Source organism: Palaemon carinicauda, chromosome 28 (genome assembly GCF_036898095.1).
Source record: "Palaemon carinicauda isolate YSFRI2023 chromosome 28, ASM3689809v2, whole genome shotgun sequence".
Taxonomy (NCBI): domain Eukaryota; kingdom Metazoa; phylum Arthropoda; class Malacostraca; order Decapoda; family Palaemonidae; genus Palaemon; species Palaemon carinicauda.
Window position 1 is genome coordinate 58,878,604 of NC_090752.1, and position 21,014 is coordinate 58,899,617.

At 47.2% G+C, this 21,014-nt stretch overlaps 1 protein-coding gene across 3 annotated transcripts in view; it reads left to right on the plus strand.

Moving 5' to 3' along the window:
* LOC137621621 (centromere protein L-like) overlaps window positions 1-21,014 on the plus strand; it is a 117,547-nt gene that overhangs the window by 12,317 nt on the left and 84,216 nt on the right. For all 3 annotated transcript variants that reach the window (XM_068352069.1, XM_068352067.1, XM_068352068.1), the window contains exon 4: window positions 8,097-8,347. In XM_068352069.1, the coding sequence (XP_068208170.1) occupies window positions 8,097-8,347 (251 nt within the window). The remainder of the gene's footprint in view (window positions 1-8,096; window positions 8,348-21,014) is intronic.

Below are 21,014 nucleotides of genomic sequence, written 5' to 3' on the forward strand. Positions count from 1 at the left end.
GGGACAACATAATCCTGATCATTGTGCTCTGTCAGACATGAAAAGTTTTTTTGCAGTCGAGTGTGAAGGGGCACGGCATCATTCTTCTTTCCCTTAGTCTCTGCCCAATTCTGGGAAGGAGCTAAGAATATATCACCTGGTTATGCTGTTCTTTCAAAGATCTTTCCCTTCCCCCATAAGAGGGGGGAGGGAAAAGGCAAGCCTCAAGATCTTCCTTTTCTTCAGCTCGTCTTCATGAGAGAGTTTTTCTGCTACTCGTCTTTGAAGAAGTTAAAGAAGACTGATTGATAGAAGTTGCGTATGCGTGACTCCTGGCGTTTCCCCGTGGGAGAGATAGTATACTAATCTTTCGTATGAAACTGAGCTTACTCACTGTTGTTTGGGACGAAGATGGCCGCCCTTTTTTCCCTTCCTGGATTATGATCTTTGACTGTTCCTGTATCTTATTTCTATCCCGCTTGGAGAACAACCGCGTGCAAGGGTTTCACACATACTAGCTCGAAATGTACACTACTACCATCCTTGCTCACCTAAGATCCATGTGCACTGTTTCCACATTCAAAGTTGCCAAGCGTACTGGTCTGGGATGTACTACCTTCCATACACACCAAAGATCCACATGCATCCAAGATTCCTGCGCAACGAAGATCTAAACGATCGATCTCCATTACTGATGGCATGAGTGTGATGATGTCGGCAGACCAAATTGTCTCATTGCTGACTGACCCTTCATGCTCTTAGACCAAGCTACGTGCAAGGTCTCCAAGTGTTTGGGTTTGAACTATCGTGTTTACTTTCCATGCGTACTTACTCGCAATCAGAAACCATGCTCTTACGCACACTGAAAAGAAATGCGTTTTGGGAATCTGCGCCGCCCTGAAATACATACTATGTAAATGTATCCTCGGTCCTCACGATTGACATACTGTGCGTACAGTGCAATTGATTATGTCAATGGGGAGTGTGATGAAGGAGGCACACTGTTAAGTTGAACATTAGTCCTCACCTGCCTTCAGTAGACTTGACTTCCACACAAACCTGGAATCCACTCACTCAAGGTACTCGCATGCAGTTGACGGTAGACTTGACTTCCACACAAACCTGGAATCCACTCACTCAAGGTACTCGCATGCAGTTGACGGTAGACTTGACTTCCACACAAACCTGGAATCCACTCACTCAAGGTACTCGCATGCAGTTGACGGTAGACTTGACTTCCACACAAACCTGGAATCCACTCACTCAAGGTACTCGCATGCAGTTGACGGTAGACTTGACTTCCACACAAACCTGGAATCCACTCACTCAAGGTACGCACATGCAGTTGACCTTTATTTGTTAGGATGCCTCACCTAATCCTACTACTGTATAGCCATTCCTCCGTCTTTGTGGTTTAGGTTATTTGCGGTTCAGAGAAATGTATAATATGTAGGGTAAATAGTTTTGCGTATTCACGGTTAGGACTACTGTGTGCAGCCCAAAGGTTTCAAACTGTCCGTGCTTCTTTGCACCCAGCATTTGCTCCCTTTCCTTCTCTGCACAATGCAATAATGAGAAACAAATATACTGTACATGACTAATTTATAGTAAACACATGCAAACTATTCAGTGATAAGCCCTTTGCATGGGAATTCTCTCTCTCTCTCTCTCTCTCTCTCTCTCTCTCTCTCTCTCTCTCTCTCTCTCTCTCTCTCTCTCTCTCTCTCTCTCAAAAATGGTAAAGATATGGAAATTGGATTCTTATTTAATTATTGTATGCTTGAATAATTTTCTGTTAGACAAATAGTTATCATAAGGAAGAAGAGTAGGGAAATTAGAACTTATACTGTATAGAATTTACGATAATCGGTAACTTATTATTATTTGTTAACGTAAAAATATGCACTTTTTTTAAAGAAAGCTTTTTACAATTACCATCACATGTAATTTGTGCAATTATACTAAATTCTAATTTTGATTTTTTAGAATGAAGCATCATGATTAAACCGAAAATGAAATTTCCTTTACTGTACTGGCAGCCAATTCAGTTAGCTCTTTAATCAATCAAAGCTGTCAACCTTTTTTTTTTTTTTTTTTGTGACCACTGGTTCTGATCGCAGTGTTTTTTCTTCCACACATTGTAAAGGAATAAAAGGTAGGTCAAAACATGTTTCATTTTCTTAGCTTATGCCATATTTAAAGATTTGTTCCGTAACTGGAATACAAACCACGCTATTTAATAGGGGTATTACTTTCGGCGTAGCTGAAATGATGAGCCATTAAAATTTAACGAGGGTTTACTACCCACACCGCTAGTTAGCGGGAGTAGAGGAGGGTAGCTTGCTACCCCCCCCCCCCCCCCCCTCTCACACACACCTGTGCTTGAACTCACTTTGCTCTCGGCTCGGATGGTAGTCGGACGTGTCCGCTGTCATCGTCGCCGCTCATTGGCAGCCATTAATGCTTTTTTTGCTTTCTCTTTTTGACAGTTTTGCGTGTGAAGTTGGCCTCTGCTATTATTCGCACCTGCCGTGGATTATCCGACCGTCCCTGTGGAACGTTCATGTTGGCGGTCAAGACAGACCCTCACGCTCTTTGCCCTGCCTGTAGAGGTCAACGGTGTGATAGTGATAATAAGTGTAGTGAGTGCAGGGAGTGGTCTACCTCCCAGTGGGAGAGGTTTTCACAGCGACGGAAGAAGTCCAAACGGGATATTTCTCCTTTGAAGGTTTCTTTGGAAGGAGAAAAACCCAAGACCTCTTCTTCCGTTGCTCAAACCTCCTCCGAAGCTCCCACTCAGTCGGTCTTTTTCGAGAGACTGTCGAGTGGTAGCGTAGACCGTGGTACTGTTTCCCACACTCGGGGTTCGAGAGATGGTGTTGCCTCCCCTAGTGAGGCAGCTCCACCTCTCCCCCCGGGGAGGATTTGTCACTAATTAATCTTTATCAGCTTTGGTCTTCCTTGGGGCTCGAGGGTTCGCCCTCCAAGGAAGCCTTACTTGACTACATACGATTGGGTGCCGCTGTCAAGCAATCGCCGCCTCCAGCAGAGGTTGATCCTCTGTCGATTGTCGACGTTGTGGTGTCAGAGGTATCCAATGCAGAGGTAGTAGGAGATACCCTCCTACTACCTCTGCCTCTTTGAACCGCACAGTAGCTGAAGGCTTAGTTTCTCCCGTTCCTGTTCGACCAACGAGGGAGAAACTAAGTCCAACAGTCTCTCCTGCTGGTGTTTCTTCCCCTCGGGGGAGTTCACTTACAGAGACTCCTCTTCGGAGGACTGAAGAAGATCAGCTTGCTGATTCCATGGCCCCTAGAGGGCGTATTTGTGCAAGGCTCGCCTTCCTCTTCACCAGAGAGGCCTTCCTTCACCTGCGGTGAGGAGGCGCCTCTTTGGTTCTACATCTTCGTTGCAGTCCCCCCCCCAGAGGAGCCTCATCAGCGATCACCGACTGTTCCTGCTTTGGTCCTGGACCTCTCAGCGGATCGTTTGCGATCCCCTTCGGTGGAAGGTCGTCCTTTCAAAGGACACGTCGACCTTCCACCCGTCAGACCTGCTGACCTGCCGTCACCGTTCCTGAGTGCTGATGCGCACTATGCGCCGACGAAACCTGACCTTCACGCTCGTCAGGCATCATCTAACCCTAATACAGTGCATCAAGGGCGTATGCGCCAACGTGCGCATACTTCCTTCACGCGCTATGCCAGCAAAGCAGAGCATACGCGCCCACGTTCTCCTGCGCGCCAGGCTTTGCCTGAGCAAGCGTGCCCACGCCAAGCTACACGCCATCCCTCACCTGCGCGCCATCAACCTCCTGTGCACCAGCGCTCTCCTACGTGCCAGTGCTCTCCTACGCGCCAGCGCTCTCCTGCACGCCAGCGTTCTCCTGCACGTCAGCGATCCCCTGCGCGCCAGCGTTCTCCCCGCGTGCCAGCGCCCTCGCACAGCAGTCATCTCTCCTGCGCGCCCACGATCTTCGGATCTGGCCGCTGTTGGGAAGTCTTCTGACTTCTCCCACGCGCCAACGCGCCAGCTTTCTCCAGCGCGCCATCGCGCAGACATGCGCAGTTTCCTGCACGCGTCCACAAGGATACGCGTGCGCGCCCTCGCCCATCCTCTCCTGCAGTTGCGCGCCCACGAGCGACACAGGCTTCAACTGCGCGCCCACGCGCCAGGGGTATCTCTCCTGCGCGCACTCGCCCTACGGCTTCTTCAGGGGCGCGCAAGCTCTCGCCTGCGCATTCCGCGTGTTCAACGCTCTGATCCTGCGCGCCCATGAGCGCACGAATATTCTCCCGCGCGCTCACCTGTGCACCCACAGTCTCCTGCGCGCCATCAGTCGCCCGCGCACGAACCCTGGTATTCTCCATCGCACGAGCACCATTACGCGCCCCCGCGCGAGCATCAATATCCTCCCACGCGCGAGACTGCTGGACAACGCACGGCAAGGTCACCATCGCCGCATCTCCTCCCCGCAAACGCATAGCAGCGTGTATTGCGGCGGAAGGGAAACATCCAGAGGGGTCCAGGATCTCTATTCCTTTTCAGGCGAACCCACCTTTGGGAACTCCTCCCAGGGATCCTTCGATCCCTGTCTCTGAGAGGGGGTGTCTGACAGCGCGTCTGTCAGTCGACAACCTTGGTTCGGTGCACTAATCAGAGCTGTTAGACAGCCGTTCAAGCCTGTTTTCTCTGATTAGGTCACAGGTCCTTGGCTATCTCTACCCTTCTGAAGAGAAAAAGAGGAGTTCCGGACGCGGTAACTTCTCCAAGGGCTAAGTTGACTCCACGTAAGCCTTCGAGACAGGTTCCTTCACTCCCCCAGACTTTCTCTCCTTAGAAACCATCTAAGGTCAGTGCAGCTCTGCCCTGGTCTCAGGGGGTTAAGAGTACCAGGGACAAGATCGCTGTACAGCTCTCCGAGTTGTCCTCCTCCAACTGTTCCAGTGCTGGTAACAAGCTTCTCCCACCTCCTCGCGTACAGCAGAGGAGGTACTTTGAGATCTTGGAGGAGCCTTGTTTAGCTCTTCCTCTCCACCATTTGTTGGAAGAGCTTACCAGGGGAGTCCCTCTTGAGAGACTCTCCAACCGGCAGGTCTCGTTCTCGGCAACCGAAATCCTTAACCAGGGGAAGGTTGCGAAGTGTGCTATGCCAGCCACTCTATGGCTTGACATCTGTTTAGGGACCTTAGGTATCCTGATACGCTCTGAGGATTTCTCCAAAGAACGTACCAAGAAAGCTATGGAGACGTTCCTTCTCTCAGGCACTCGCATTTCCCCCGTTCTGTCTGATGAGGAGGGTGATCAACAAGACCAGAACATTGGTCAATCTTTCAATGACCCTCATAGCTCCGCTATGGCATCACGCGGAATGGTTCCTGGACCTTCTGCAACTCCTAACGGAGCTACCGAGAGAACTCCCTCCACGGCACAATCTGCTCAAGCAACCACATGCCAACATCTTCCACAAAGCCGTAGCTTCGCTACGACTTCACGCCTGCAGACTATCCAGCATCTCCTCTCTGAGAGAGGATTTTCGCAGCAAGTTGCAGTCAGGATGTCTGGACATCTGCGAAAGTCATCCGCAGATGTCTACCAGGCAAAGTGGAAAGTCTTCTGTGGTTGGTTTCGTGGAAGGGGTATCTCTCCACTCGGTACCACTATTCCAACAATAGCGGAGTTTCTTGTTTATTTGCGGGAAGAAATGCGCCTTTCAGTCTCGGCAGTGAAAGGCTATCGCTCAGCCTTAAGTCTAGCTTTCAGGCTGAAAGGAATGGACATTTCTTCATCGCTAGAACTTTCTTTACTCATACGTAGTTATGAACTTACCTGCCCTCAGTCGGAAGTGAGACCTCCTCCATGGAACGTGGTTCGAGTTCTCAGGTCTCTTAAGAGACCTCCCTATGAACCATTACGCCAGGCATCAGATCTCTACCTAACCTAGAAGACGGTGTTCCTGCTAGCTTTGGCTTCGGCCAAGCGTGTTAGCGAACTTCATGGTCTTTCGTATGACATCGCCCATTCAAGGGGATGGGGGGAGGTAACGTTCAGCTTCGTCCCTGAGTTTATTGCTAAGACTCAGAATCCTGGAGTAGCGGATCCTCGGTTCGATTCCTTCCGGATTTCTAGTCTCCGCTCTGTAACAGATGACCCAGACCATCTCTTACTATGCCCAGTAAGGAGTTTGAGGCTATACCTCAAAAGAACAGCTGCAGTCTGTCCTCATGTGCCAGCATTATTCGTCAGCACAGGGAGGACTAAGAGGAGGGTCACCAAGAACACCATCTCTGCATGGATTCGTAGGGTCATTCATCTGGCCTTGAATCCAGATCTTCCTCCGTCACGTCGCCCTAGAGCACATGATGTCAGGGGCATAGCTACGTCCCTGGCCTTCAAAAGAAATTTCTCTGTGAAGCAGGTCCTTCAAGCAGGGGTGTGGAAGCGTCAGACAATGTTCACAGCCCACTACCTGCAAGACGTGACCCACAGGAGGCTCGATACGTTCTCTATTGGCCCTGTGGTGGCTGCACAACAGCTTGTTTAAAACCTCAAGCTCCTTATTGGACGAGTAGCAGAAGGTTGAAGGCATTGTTACCCGGTTTTAGTCTGCATGAATGAAAAGGTTTGACTGGCCCTTATTCTTTTCTTCTTCATCTTGGGGAAAGCAGCATCCTGGGTTCTCTGCATAGCTGACCTCAAACCACTGCAGGTAAACCATGCTCCCTTGTGTTCCTAGTATTAAGTTAATGCTGTTACGTCCCCATACCCTGACGATGTGGTATTGGGAAAGTCCTAGTCTACAAGTTTCCATCTAAAGAACTTCAGAACAACTTCCTAGGACGAATCACACTTCTTCATACCTTCACGCACAGCTTGCATAGGCCGCAATCCTTGCTTAGCAAGGTTCTAGCGAGGTACAGGGACTCCTTATTTCTTGGGTGCTTACACACTCAAATAACGAGCCCCCTGGCAAAGCCAAAAGCCAGTACTGGCTGGGACGTCCACCCTTCCTAATGGGTGAGTCACCCCTATTAAATAGCGTGGTTTGTATTCCAGTTACGGAACAAATGACAAATTCGTAGATAATTTGTATTTTCCCTAACTATACAAACCTTAGCTATTTAACCAAACTTGCCCGCCAGCCCTATCCCCCTTGAAGTCCTACCTCCAAGCAAAGTGAGTTCAAGCACAGGTGTGTGTGTGTGGGGGGGGGGGTGTTAGCAAGCTACCCTCTCCTACCCCCGCTAACTAGCAGTGTGGGTAGTAAACCCTCGTCAAATTTTAATGGCTCGTCATTTCAGCTACGCCTAAAGTAATACCCCTATTAAATAGCTAAGGTTTGTATAGTTTGGAAAAATACAAATTATCTACGAATTTGTCATATTTCTTCAAAATAGTTTAGGTTTTTTTGTTAAGGAATAAGAGAGAGAAGAAAAACATTTCCGTATAAAACAAACAAATCAAGGTGAGCTTCGAGTGGAGTGTAACTAAAAATAGAATAGGCCAGATGTACAGAAGAGTAAACCCATTACATTCCATTTCAGACTTTATATCCCGGAAGGATGTAGAATCCTACATTACCTTGTGTCTCCGGACAGAAACCTAGCTTATTGCCCAAGAACCTTTTCTCAGGTTGGTAGGACTGGGACTGAAGTCAACACTTGCGCTTCTTCAGGTCCGAGTGTTTTAACGTCCAGGGATTTTATAAGTATACAAACCTGAGTCTGTGAAGTTACACTTCCTGCTTCATCTGTCCCGCAATTCTTAGGTGAAGGTCATAGTACCTACTCGATGTGCTGGCCATGGGCGGGACTTACCTGCCACCCGCCAGTAACTAACGGAACCTTGTTAAGGAACTCTGCTGAAATTATACTCAGGTTTGAATAGTTAAGAAAAATACAAATTACTTCTAAAAATTTTCATTTTCAGATTAATTTTGAGCTGCTATGTCCAATTTCAGCCTTAAAAAAAATAAAAATTACTTTTGAAATATGTTATACAGTATTCGGATTGATTTTGAGCTGTCATGGCCAATTTCAGCTTTAAATCTGTTGAGTGTATAATGACTATGATACTTCTATACAAATGTCTGATGTATTTTTTTTCTCTATTTACAGATATAACTTTAGAAGCATTACTCCACCTTCGAGTAAGACAAATGCTTATTTCACTCCAGGAAGAACACCCTTGAGGACACCTTCGGGTATGCTGAGGAGAACTCCTGGTCGTAAACTTGGCCGGACTCCAATTGCAACTCCGTTTAGAACTCCCAGAATAAGACCAGTGGAGAAAGAGCCAGAGATTAATCATGCCGAAGCCTTCAAATTACATAAGGATGAAGGAGTTACCTGGAAACAGCACTTAAAACGTAAGATACAGTGTAGCAATGGACACAATTGCGTTAAAATGGAAATCTTAGTAGTTACTGTAATATACTTCTGAACATTTAAAGGTTTAAACGTCACTCATGAATGGCAGAGGCAAGGGACAGTGACATTACCCTATCATGCAGGACAATGCCCTAGAGACTGATCATATACACATGAGCAGTGCCCAAGCCCCCTCTCCACCCAAGCTAGGACCAAGGAGGGCCAGGCAATGGCTGCTGATGAATCAGCAGGTAGACCTATAGGCTCCCCCAAACCCCCCATCCTTAGCTTACAAGGATGGTGAGGTTGTAGTGATCAAAAGAACCACTGTAACGAGTTTGAGCGGAACTCGAACTCAAGTCTAGCGTTCACCAGTGAGGGACATTACTGCATCGGTCAGCACAACCCTGATTTGAGATTGATATCTGTCATGGCCTTATTAGTTTTTTCTATTTCCTTTTTTTAGAAATTGAATGAAATCAGGAGCCATAATTTGACTTTAGTAAATGAGTATGAAACGACTTATTCCTATGTGGATACAAACTTCCGAGTTATTTACATGGGTTATGCCTAGTCTTGTTTTCTCTACAACCAGACAATCTAAGAAAAAGGGTTTGATTATTATTATTATTATTACATACATACATATACCAAGGCACTTCCCCCAATTTTGGGGTGTATCCGACATCAAACAAATGAAACAAAAAAAGGGGACCTCTCTTCTCTACATTCCTCCCAGCCTGACAAGGGATTCAACCGAGTTTTGCTAGTACTGCTAGGGTGCCACAGCCCACCCTCCCCTTTTATCCACCACAGATGAAGCTTCATAACGCTGAATCCCCTACTGCTGCTACCTCCGCGGTCATCCAAGGCACCGGAGGAAGCAGCAGGACCTACCGGAACTGCGTCACAATCGCTCGCCATTCATTCCTATTTCTAGCACGCTCTCTTGTCTCTCTCACATCTATCCTCCTATCACCCAGAGCTTCCTTCCCTCCAACCATCCACCCAAACCTTGGCCTTCCTCTTGTACTTCTCCCATCAACTCATGCATTCATCACCTTCTTTAGCAGACAGCTATTTTAAACACAAGACTTACCTGGTAATTATATATATAGCTTACGTCTCTGACGTCACGACAGAAAGTTCAAAACTCGCGGCAGTCACCGATTGGATAGCCAGGTGTACCATCTGCGCACCCTAGCGAGGTACCTCGGAACCATCACCTGTTCCCTCCTATTTTCTCTGTCGCCGTAGCTCAACATTGTAGGATTTTTCACTCGCTGTAACCTGTATATTACAGTTATCTTGGTGATGTACAATTTACTTTTAGCCTTCGCTGGTTGGGTTTTATTTTTACTGAGTGTTAGTGTTTTAAGTTTGTTCGTATCTTTAAAGAGGTAGGATTGGGAGTTTTTTCCCCCTACTGTAAAATTAACGAACCTACTTTTTAAAAAATGATGGCGGAGATACGTTCCGCCAACTCTATGACGTCACAGTCATGTGACATAATCTACATAGTACATACGTAGTATGACTTGTAAAATTCTTTTATTTGCTTTGTCTTGTTAAGAATGAAAAGGAATTCTATCTTACAATAAGTTTTTAACTTTTAATGTAAAACTTTTTTTTTTAAGAAAATATTTGTCCTTTTAGTATTCATTCTTTAAATCATCGATCTATTTTCAAAGATTAAATAGAACTAGCGTATTGTTAATTTTACGCTGCGTCATTCTCATGACAATCGATGCAGTCCCAACATGACTTGGTATCGTTGTTTATTTTCTTTTCGATATTGGGAATTCTAGTATTAGTCGTATACAGTGAACCCTCGCTACTTCGCGGTTCGACCATCGCGGATTCACCACTTCGCGGATTTTTTTCATAACCCATGTATATACATATATCGCGGATTTTCCAGAAATATCGAAAATACCGCAATGTGACCGATGGTGCGAGATTGGAAAAAGTAAGGAAAATTTAATCGTGATTGATTTTCAATATAAATGAAACTTTGAGGAGCAACAAAGATATCATTTGTTAGAGAGATAGAGAGAGGTAAGGAATGGGAGGTAGTGAAAAGTAGCCCACAGAGAGAGAGAGAGAGAGAGAGAGAGAGAGAGAGAGAGAGAGAGAGAGAGAGGGGGGGGGGTTTAAATGTAATAAACAAAAAAATTTGATAGGTTATAACACATTGGTGCTTATGTAATATCAACTGTATACTGTAGACGGTTTGAGTAAGTTAAGAAATGGTATAAATGATACTTTGTTAGTGTATTCGTACACACTCAAGAGCGGCAGCTAGATGACAGCTGATCTAATCACAGCCAAAAGTAAAAAAAAAAAAGAAGTCAACAATACTCGATTTTTAAAACAAACCCGAAATTTAAAAACAAAAGTACACGCTTTCTTAATGTGCAATTAACTATTTAAAGAGTGGCAATTTTCTAGAATAAAATGATATTTCCCAAAAAATAGTGGTTTGCTGATGAAATCGGATGCCGTATTTTTAGCTATGATTGAAATGGATGTAGACTCGGCCTAATTATTTCGTTTCGTATTTAATTGACACTAAGAAAACTAATTTTAGTTTCTTCATCTAAATGTAAGTATTGTATAACACGAAGAAAGAGAGAGAGAGAGAGAGAGAGAGAGAGAGAGAGAGAGAGAGAGAGAGAGAGAGAGAGAGAGAGAGAATCAGCTGTTGTACTCAAATGGCGTGTTTTTGTTTCGTGAGAATTTCATCGCCACGACTTTAACAACAACATACTGTACTGAACTTTACAGTATTAGACAGACTACTGTAATATGATAAAGTAAAATATTTGTAATCTATTTTATATGAAATGGGGCTATTTTTTTTTTTTTTTTTAAATTTACATTTATGTATGTAAAACAACTCTCTCTCTCTCTCTCTCTCTCTCTCTCTCTCTCTCTCTCTCTCTCTCTCTCTCTCTCTCTCTCTCTCTCTCTCTCTCTCTCTCTCGTAGATTGTTTTCCTGCTTTGCTAGGTATATGATTTTATATTGATACGGTAAATAATATTAGTAATAACATATTTTTCAATATTAATCTTACCCGATGATCATGTAGCTGTCAACTCCGTTGCCCGACAGAAATCTACGGTCGGGATACGCCAGCGATCGCTTATACAGGTGGGGGTGTACTCACCAGCGCCATCTGTGGTCAGGTACTCCAGTACTTCTTGTCAACAAGACCTCAATTTTTCCTCTGTCGTGCCACCGGCAAGACCTACATGGATACGCTGTTGATTTTGGAGTCTTTTGTTCACGATTTGGTGAAGTATTTGCTCTGAAATTTAGCCTTCGCTGTACAGGAAGCTTTAGCCTTAGCTTAGCAAGCTTTTGGTATTAATTTGATTCATTGGTTAATGATCTTTGCTTTACTTTGGAATTCCCCCTTTGACTACTTCTAGAATTCAAGATGTCTGACACTTCCCAAGTTCCTAAATATAGGCGATGTAGTGTTAGTGCTTGTAATAGGCGTCTTCCTAAGGCCTCTGTTGATCCTCACACCGTATGTTCCAATTGTAGGGGAAAATCCTGTCAATTGGAAGATCGATGTGGGGAATGTGCTGGGCTTTCGGAATTCGATTTTAATGAATTCCTCAGATATACTCGTAGGTTAGAGAAGGAGAGAGATAGGAGGAGTTCTTCTCGCTCTTTGGTTATTTCCTCTCCCCATGCCCCTCAACCTTTTCCTTCCCCTGTGGTGGTGACCCCCGAACCTGCTACGAGTGCTCAGCCTGCAATGGCTGATATGTTGCGTGCCATTCAGGCTCTCGGTGATAAGGTGGAGTCGTTGGTTAGTGACCGCAATCAGCTCTTGGCGGATGTCAGAGAGCTGAAAGCGAAGAGTGCAGTGGGAAGTGTTAGTGCTAGTGCTGTGCATAGTGTCAGTGTCAGTGTTGCGCATGAGGATACATCTGTGCGTGCCAGTCGTCCTCCCAGTCCGGGACCTCTTGCAAGCTCCCAAGCCCAGGGGAGAAGCAATGTCGAAGGACCAAAGGGTTCGGCGGGCCTTGATCGGCGCACAGATGTATCCTCAGTGGTTGCGGACGTATCTGCTAAGGATCGTCCCTTCCACTCCCAGACGAATGAGCCCTTACATTCCTCGTCTGTGGAAGAGGTTTCCAGGAGGAAACGGTGGACTAAGGTCTCACGACCGCTTAAGCGTAAAGTCCCTTCAGAGCTAGTCCAACGGCCCAGGTGTAGCCACTGGGTCAGTTCGGACTCGCCGCAGTCATCGGATGACTGCACACCTCCCAAGAGAGGTAGAGTGGTTCCTCAACAGGCCTCTGCTCCAACCACAGTAGACCCTAGTGGTCCATGCTGCAGACTATGCAGTCTCAGCTTGCGGCTTTTATGCAGGATTATCAGGCAGAGAAGGTTAACATCCCTCCTCCTGTGAGAGCTCCTCCACAGTGGCTCAGTCCTCAGCCCATGCATGAGCCGCATTCCATGCAGCATGAGCCTCATACCATGCAGCATGAGCCTCATCCCATGCAGCATGAGCCTCATACCAGGCAGCATGAGCCTCATCCCATGCAGCATGAGCCGCATGCCATGCAGCATGAGCCGCATACCATGCAGCATGAGCCGCATCCCATGCAGCATGAGCCGCATGCCATGCAGCATGAGCCGCATGCCTCACAGCATGCTCTACATACCACATCGCATGCTCCTCAGCCCACCGCAGACCCTCCCTCACACCGGCCCTCTGCTTTTGTTGTTGCCAGCTCACAGTCTGTCCAGCAGAGGCATGATGATGGATCCGCAGGTACGCATACACCCGTTCTGCAGGATTCAGCCGTTCAGCTTGCTGCTCTGCCTTTGCCTCTTACAACTCAACTGTCGGGTGAGGAGGCTTCTGAGGATGAAGCTGCTCATCTTGATGATCCTCATTCTGATGTTGAAGGACACAAGTCTTCGCCACCCTCCTTAGACTTCCGCAAAGTCCTTGCTTTGTTCAGAGAGTTGTACCCTGAACACTTTGTGTCTGCAACCCCTCGTTCTCCTCCCTCCGAGTTTGCTCTGGGCATGCAGCCTACAGCGCCTGCCTTCACCAAGCTTGTTCTTGCCAGATCTTCAAGGAGAGCTTTGAGGGTTATGGGGGATTGGTTGCAGTCCAAGAGGCAACTGGGAAGGACCTCTTTTGTGTTTCCTCCTCCCAAGCTGGCTTCTAAGTCGGGCGTCTGGTATGCCACGGGAGAGGAACCAGGCTTGGGGGTTCCTGCCTCTGCCCAGGCCGACTTCTCAAGTCTGGTTGACTCTCCCCGCAGGTTGGCTATGAGACGTTCGAAAATCTGCTGGTCCCCTACAGATCTTGATCACTTGTTAAGGGGAGTCTTTCGTGCCTTCGAGATATTCAACTTCCTCGATTGATGCCTGGGAGTCTTAAGCAGGAAGACTGCCCCTTCTGACAAGGACTCAGCCATGCTGATCATGTCCAGCATGGACAAGGCAATACGGGATGGGTCTGGCGAGCTTGCGGCTTCTTATGTATCAGGGGTCCTCAAGAAAAGGGAACATCTGTGCTCCTTCTTATCTGCTGGTATCACCCCTTGCCAGAGGTCAGAGTTACTTTTTGCTCCTCTGTCCAAGTGTCTGTTTCCGGAGGAATTAATTAAGGGGATGACTGCCTCTCTTCTCCAGAAGGATACGCATGACCTCATGGCTTCTTCTGCACGTAAGGCTAAGACCTTACCTTCCGTGTCTAAACCTTACCGCCCTCTAGCAGTTGATACTCCTGCTTCCAGGTTCATCCCACCCTTTCGTGGCAGAACCTCCAGCAGAGGAGGTACCCGTGCAGACAGTAACCGTGGCAAGCCCAAGAAGGGTTCCAAGTCCACAAGAGGCAAGTTTTGACTTTCCTCCTCTCCAGACAGCTGTAGGAGCCAGACTCAAGACCTTCTGGCAAGCTTGGGAGAGCAGAGGTGCAGACGCTCAGTCTGTGAAGTGGCTGAGGGAGGGATACAGAATTCCGTTCTGCCGCAATCCCCCTCTAGCTACATCTCCCATCAACCTCTCTCCCAACTACAAGGAGAAGGACAAGAGGCTAGCGTTGCAACAAGAGGTGTCGCTCTTGCTACACAAGGAGGCAGTGGTCATAGTCCGGGACCATCAATCCCCGGGCTTTTACAACCGTCTCTTCCTGGTAGCCAAGAAGACAGGAGGTTGGAGGCCGGTGCTGGACGTCAGTGCGCTCAATGCTTATGTCACCAAGCAGACGTTCACTATGGAGACGACGAAGTCGGTCCTAGCAGCGGTCAGGCAGGAGGACTGGATGGTCTCGTTAGACCTGAAAGACGCATACTTTCACGTCCCCATCCATCCAGACTCCCAACCTTTCCTGAGATTCGTCTATGGAAAGGTTGTGTACCAGTTCCAAGCCCTGTGTTTTGGCCTAAGCACGGCACCTCTTGTCTTTACGCGACTGATGAGGAATATTGCGAAATTCCTTCACTTGGCAGACATCAGAGCCTCCCTCTTTTAGACGACTGGCTTTTAAGAGCTCCCACAAGTCGTCGCTGTCTGGAGAATCTCAGATGGACTATGGATCTGACCAAGGAACTGGGCCTCCTGGTCAATTTAGAGAAGTCCCAGCTCGTCCCATCCCAGACCATTGTTTACCTGGGTATGGAGATTCAGAGTCGAGCTTTTCGGGCTTTTCTGTCGGCCCCAAGAATCAACCAAGCCCTAGAGTGCATCCTGAGCATGCTGAGAAGGAGCCGATGCTCAGTAAGGCAGTGGATGAGTCTAACAGGGACACTTTCATCGCTGGCCCTGTTCATCGAGTTAGGGAGACTCCACCTCCGCCCCCTTCAGTTTCATCTGGCTGCTCACTGGATCAAGGACATGACGCTAGAGACGGTCTCAATTCCTGTTTCCGAAGAGATGAGGTCTACTCTAATGTGGTGGAAGAACAGCATTCTTCTCAAGGAAGGTCTTTCGTTAGCTGTTCAGACCCCCCGACCACCATCTCTTCTCGGACGCATCAGACTCGGGCTGGGGTGCGACATTGGACGGACAGGAATGCTCGGGAACATGGAATCAGGAACAAAGAACACTCCACATCAATTGCAAGGAGTTGTTGGCGGTTCATCTTGCCTTAATGAACTTCAAGTCCCTCCAGCTAAACAAGGTGGTGGAGGTGAACTCCGACAACACCACAGCCTTGGCTTACATCTCCAAGCAGGGGGGGACTCATTCGAGGAAGTTGATTCGAGATCGCAAGGGACCTCCTCATTTGGTCAAAAGATCGAAGGCTCACGCTGGTAACGAGGTTCATTCAGGGCGATATGAATGTCATGGCAGATCGCCTCAGCCGGAAGGGTCAGGTCATCCCCACAGAGTGGACCCTTCACAAGAATGTTTGCAGCAGACTTTGGTCCCTGTGGGGTCAGCCAACCATAGATCTGTTCGCTACCTCGTTGACCAAGAGGCTCCCATTGTATTGTTGGCCGATTCCAGACCCAGCAGCAGTTCACGTGGATGCTTTTCTGCTGGATTGGTCCCATCTCGACCTGTATGCATTCCCGCCGTTCAAGATTGTCAACAGGGTACTTCAGAAATTCGCCTCTCACAAAGGGACACGGCTGACGTTGGTTGCTCCCTTCTGGCCCGCGAGAGAATGGTTCACAGAGGTACTGCAATGGCTGGTCGACGTTCCCAGGACTCTCCCTCTAAGAGTGGACCTTCTACGTCAACCTCACGTAAAGAAGGTACACCCAAGCCTCCACGCTCTTCGTCTGACTGCCTTCAGACTATCGAAAGACTCTCAAGAGCTAGAGGCTTTTCGAAGGAGGCAGCCAGAGCGATTGCTAGACCTAGGAGGACATCCACTCTCAGAGTCTATCAATCTAAATGGGAAGTCTTCAGAAACTGGTGCAAGGCCAATGCAGTTTCCTCAACCAATACCACTGTAACCCAGATTGCTGACTTCCTGTTACATCTAAGGAACGTTAGATCCCTATCAGCTCCTACGATCAAGGGTTATAGAAGTATGTTGGCAGCGGTTTTCCGCCACAGAGGCTTGGATCTTTCCTCCAACAAAGATCTGCAGGACATCCTTAGGTCTTTTGAGACCTCTAAGGAACGTCGGTTGTCCACTCCAGGCTGGAATCTAGACGTAGTCCTAAGGTTCCTGATGTCATCTAGATTTGAGCCGCTCCAATCAGCCTCTTTCAAGGACCTCACATTAAAAACTCTTTTCCTAGTATGCCTAGCAACAGCTAAGAGAGTAAGTGAGATCCACGCCTTCAGCAGGAACATAGGTTTCACATCGGAAACGGCTACATGTTCTTTGCAGCTCGGTTTTTTGGCTAAAAACGAGCTTCCTTCACGTCCTTGGCCTAAATCGTTTGAGATCCCTAGCCTATCTAACTTGGTGGGTAACGAGCTGGAGAGAGTACTTTGCCCAGTCAGAGCTCTTAGGTACTATCTGAAAAGGTCAAAACCTTTACGAGGACAATCAGAAGCCTTATGGTGTGCTGTTAAGAAGCCTTCGCTACCAATGTCTAAGAACGCAGTTTCTTACTACATCAGGCTTCTGATTAGAGAAGCTCATTCTCATATGAAGGAAGAAGACCTTGCTTTACTGAAGGTAAGGACACATGAAGTGAGAGCTGTGGCTACTTCAGTGGCCTTCAAACAGAACCGTTCTCTGCAGAGTGTTATGGATGCAACCTATTGGAGAAGCAAGTCAGTGTTCGCATCATTCTATCTCAAAGATGTCCAGTCTCTTTACGAGAACTGCTACACCCTGGGACCATTCGTAGCAGCGAGTGCAGTAGTAGGTGAGGGCTCAGCCACTACATTCCCATAATCCCATAACCTTTTTTAACCTTTCTCTTGATTGCTTTTATTGTTGTTTTTGGGTTGTACGGTCGGCTAAGAAGCCTTCCGCATCCTGGTTGATTTGGCGGGGGGTCAATTCTTTCTTGAGAAGCGCCTAGGTTAGAGGTTATGATGAGGTCCTTTAGTATGGGTTGCAGCCCTTTATACTTTAGCCACCTAAGAGTCGTTCAGCATCCTAAGAGGACCGCTACGCTCAGTAAGGAAGACGTACTTATTAAAGGCAGAGTAATGGTTCAAGTCGACTTCCTTACCAGGTACTTATTTATTTTTTATTGTTATTTTGAATAACTAATAAAAATGAAATACGGGATACTTAGCTTCTTTGTTAACATGTATACTGGTCTCCACCCACCACCCTGGGTGTGAATCAGCTACATGATCATCGGGTAAGATTAATATTGAAAAATGTTATTTTTATTACTAAAATAAATTTTTGAATATACTTACCCGATGATCATGATTTAAATGACCCGCCCTTCCTCCCCATAGAGAACCAGTGGACCGAGGAGAAAATTGAGGTCTTGTTGACAAGAAGTACTGGAGTACCTGACCACAGATGGCGCTGGTGAGTACACCCCCACCTGTATAAGCGATCGCTGGCGTATCCCGACCGTAGATTTCTGTCGGGCAACGGAGTTGACAGCTACATGATCATCGGGTAAGTATATTCAAAAATTTATTTTAGTAATAAAAATAACATTTTATTAAAGCTTTTACTGTAATATCATTATTTATCACTTTCATCATGCGCGTTAAATTCCTTAGTTTGTTTACTGAGCGTACTTTATGACGCCGTCGTTTCAGGCGGCGTCATAAAGAAAAACATTTCATTTGGAAGTCCTAAGAAAAATTAAGTAAAACATTAGTAATAACCAAATCAACATACTGTACTGAATAATCAATATAATCGATGCAGAAACTAACCTATACACAGATGTGTAAATGCGTTTGTTTCTTCATTATAATCAGAGATAAACGTAAACAAAACATTGGTTGCCATTTTTTATCGTGCTTTTTGGCGTGTTTAGGAAACGCATGATATAAAGTCGCCCGTAATATTTGTGCCTGTTTTAGTTTAGGGTACGTTAGTACATGCATTAAGTGTTCTGTACATTAAAGGGTAGTTTGTTAACAGTACTACGTACAAGGGAAGGTTTTAAAAGTCTGAATATACATGTTAAATAAATAGGTAAATATGGTGTCACTACTTCGCGGATTTTCACCTATCGCGGCCGCGTCTGGAACCTATCTACCGCGATAAACGAGGGTTCACTGTATTCATATATATGTTCCAATTGTAAAGTGTAGCAATTCACTATTTTTGGGAACCCTTAGGATTTAAGGGTTGTTTACATTTACTGTATATATATATATATATATATATATATATATATATATATATATATATATATATACGTTATTGTTGTATCTGTTCTTTTTAATCATAACAAATCACTATTTGTTCCGTAACCGAAATACAAACCACGCTATTTACAGAGGGTTTACCTTTTAGCACAGCTGAAATGGCGAGCCATTAGAATTTAACGAGGGTGTATTACCCCCTCGCTAGTTAGCGGGGGGGTAGGGGAGTGGTAGCTAGCTACCCCCCCCCCCTCACACACAGATGAATGCTCACTTTTCACTTTTGGCTCGGACTGTGACAGACGTCTCTGTCTTGGTCCTCTCTTGGCAGCCATTGTTTGTTTTGTCTTTACTTAATCGCTTACTTTTCATTTACTCAATATATATGTAAACATGTTTGTGTATATATTTGAGTATAGAAATCAGTAAGTTTCCTTTTCAGAGTTGTGTGTGTAGTGTACGATATCTACGTGGAGTCCTCGGCAGTTAGGCCACCACGGCGTAATTTTATGGGTGGCGATCGAGTTTGACTTAGGTCTTTCTCTCTCTCTCTCTCTCTCTTGAGGTCGTTCACCCTTTTACTACGTGTTACTACGCCCTTGTAGCTTCCTTTCCGTGTGGGGGGGTTGCTACGCCGTATGTTTGTCTCAATTAGTTTATGAATCTAATTGTAGTTGTTTTTTTTTTCAGCTTGTAGAACGATTCCTTTCGGGGTTTTTGTTCTTTCTTTAGTGTTCATTCATTTTTAAATTACATAATTACATAGTTACATAATTATAATTGTTATAATTCTGTTTTGGTTACAGCTCTCCTTCCGTGAGTGTAAGTGGTTGTGAGGGCACGTGCCTGTTGTGTAATTCTTGTTTCCTTTCCCTCGGGATTCCTCTTCGGAGCCTTCCCGGGGGAATGAATGTGTACTAATGTTTTTTGTTTTATTTTTTTACAGTTACCGATCTAGTTCGTTTCTGTAATATGGCAACGGTGTGAGCTGTCTTGTTGAGTCCTGGGGATTCGGCTTTTGCTGCCTCCCCCCTTGTATTTTCGTCTGGGGCGTGTCTCCTTCTACTGGAAGTACTCCCGTGACGACGGACAGCTCTCCAGTTCATTTTAGAACTCTCAGGAGGCTTGCCTCCTTGGGCGGGTAACTTTCCTTCCGAGGGAAGATTTTCCTGTCCAGGCTTGAGTTTTTCCCCTTTTGGGGGGTTCTTCTCTTGCCTTTTTTTCGTGCGACTATGCTCTTGGTGCTGAGCGATCACACCTGCAGTTTCGCTCAAGGGGCTGGGCAACTGCAGGAGCTCCTCTTCGGAGGATTGCTCCTTTTAGGTCACTGGCTGACCAGTCTCTTCTACGAAGTGTTTCTCTTTCGTTCGCGAGAGAGTACACTCATAGAGACTCCTCTTCGGAGGATTCTTCTGTTGCTGTTGCTGTTGGCCTCCCTCGTCGTAAGGGCCTCTCATCTCCCTATAAGGGTGCTAAGAGGCGCCTTTTTGAATCTCCGTTTGCAGCCTACAACTCCTTTTTCTTGATCTTCCGCCTTGGTGCAGATGGACAGCAGTCTGATCTCGTCTTCCGACGGGCAACGGTCTTCCCGACGGACAACGGTCTTCCGACGGACATCAGTCTCCCGGCGGACAGACAACGGTCTTCCGACGGTCATCAGTCTCCCGACGGACAACGATCCCTTCGGGGCAAAGGGTTGCCTCCCACGGGGGTTCTTCCCTTGCGTGTCAGGGTTCCCCTGCGCGCCCTTCTGCTGTGTTCTCTCCTGCTCCTGCTCAGTGTTAGCGCACAGGCGCGCTCCTGCTCATCAGCGCTCTCCTGTTCGTCAGCGCTCTCATGATGATCATCCCTGCTGTTCCTGTTGGTTCCTGTTACGCGCCCTGTGCGCCCAGGTTCGCCCTCGCGATCTAGAACTTCGGTTCAGGTCAGGCTCAAGGACACTTCTTCTATGCGCAGGCTTCCACGCGTTGCCTTCTGCTCGTCAGCGATCATCAGCTCGCCAGCGATCACCTGTCTCTCGGCGATCTCCGGATCGCCTGCGTGTGTTACAGCCGGCACGCCAACGTTCTCCAACACTTCTGAAGGAACATGGTTCGCCAGCTACTAGCTCACCTGCGCATACTGCTCGCCATCGCGCGATCGCCTACCTGCGGATGCTGCTCGCCATCGCGCGACCGTCCACCTGCGGATGCTGCTCGCCATCGCGCGACCGTCCACCTGCGGATGCTGCTCGCCATCGCGCGACAGTCCACCTGCGGATGCTGTTCGCCATCGCGCGACCGCCCACCTGCGGATGCTGATCGCCATCGCGCGACCGCCTACCTGCGGATGCTGCTCGCCATCGCGCGACCGCCCACCTGCGCATGCTGATCGCCATCGCGCGACCGCCCACCTGCGCATGCTGATCACCATCGCGCGATCGCCC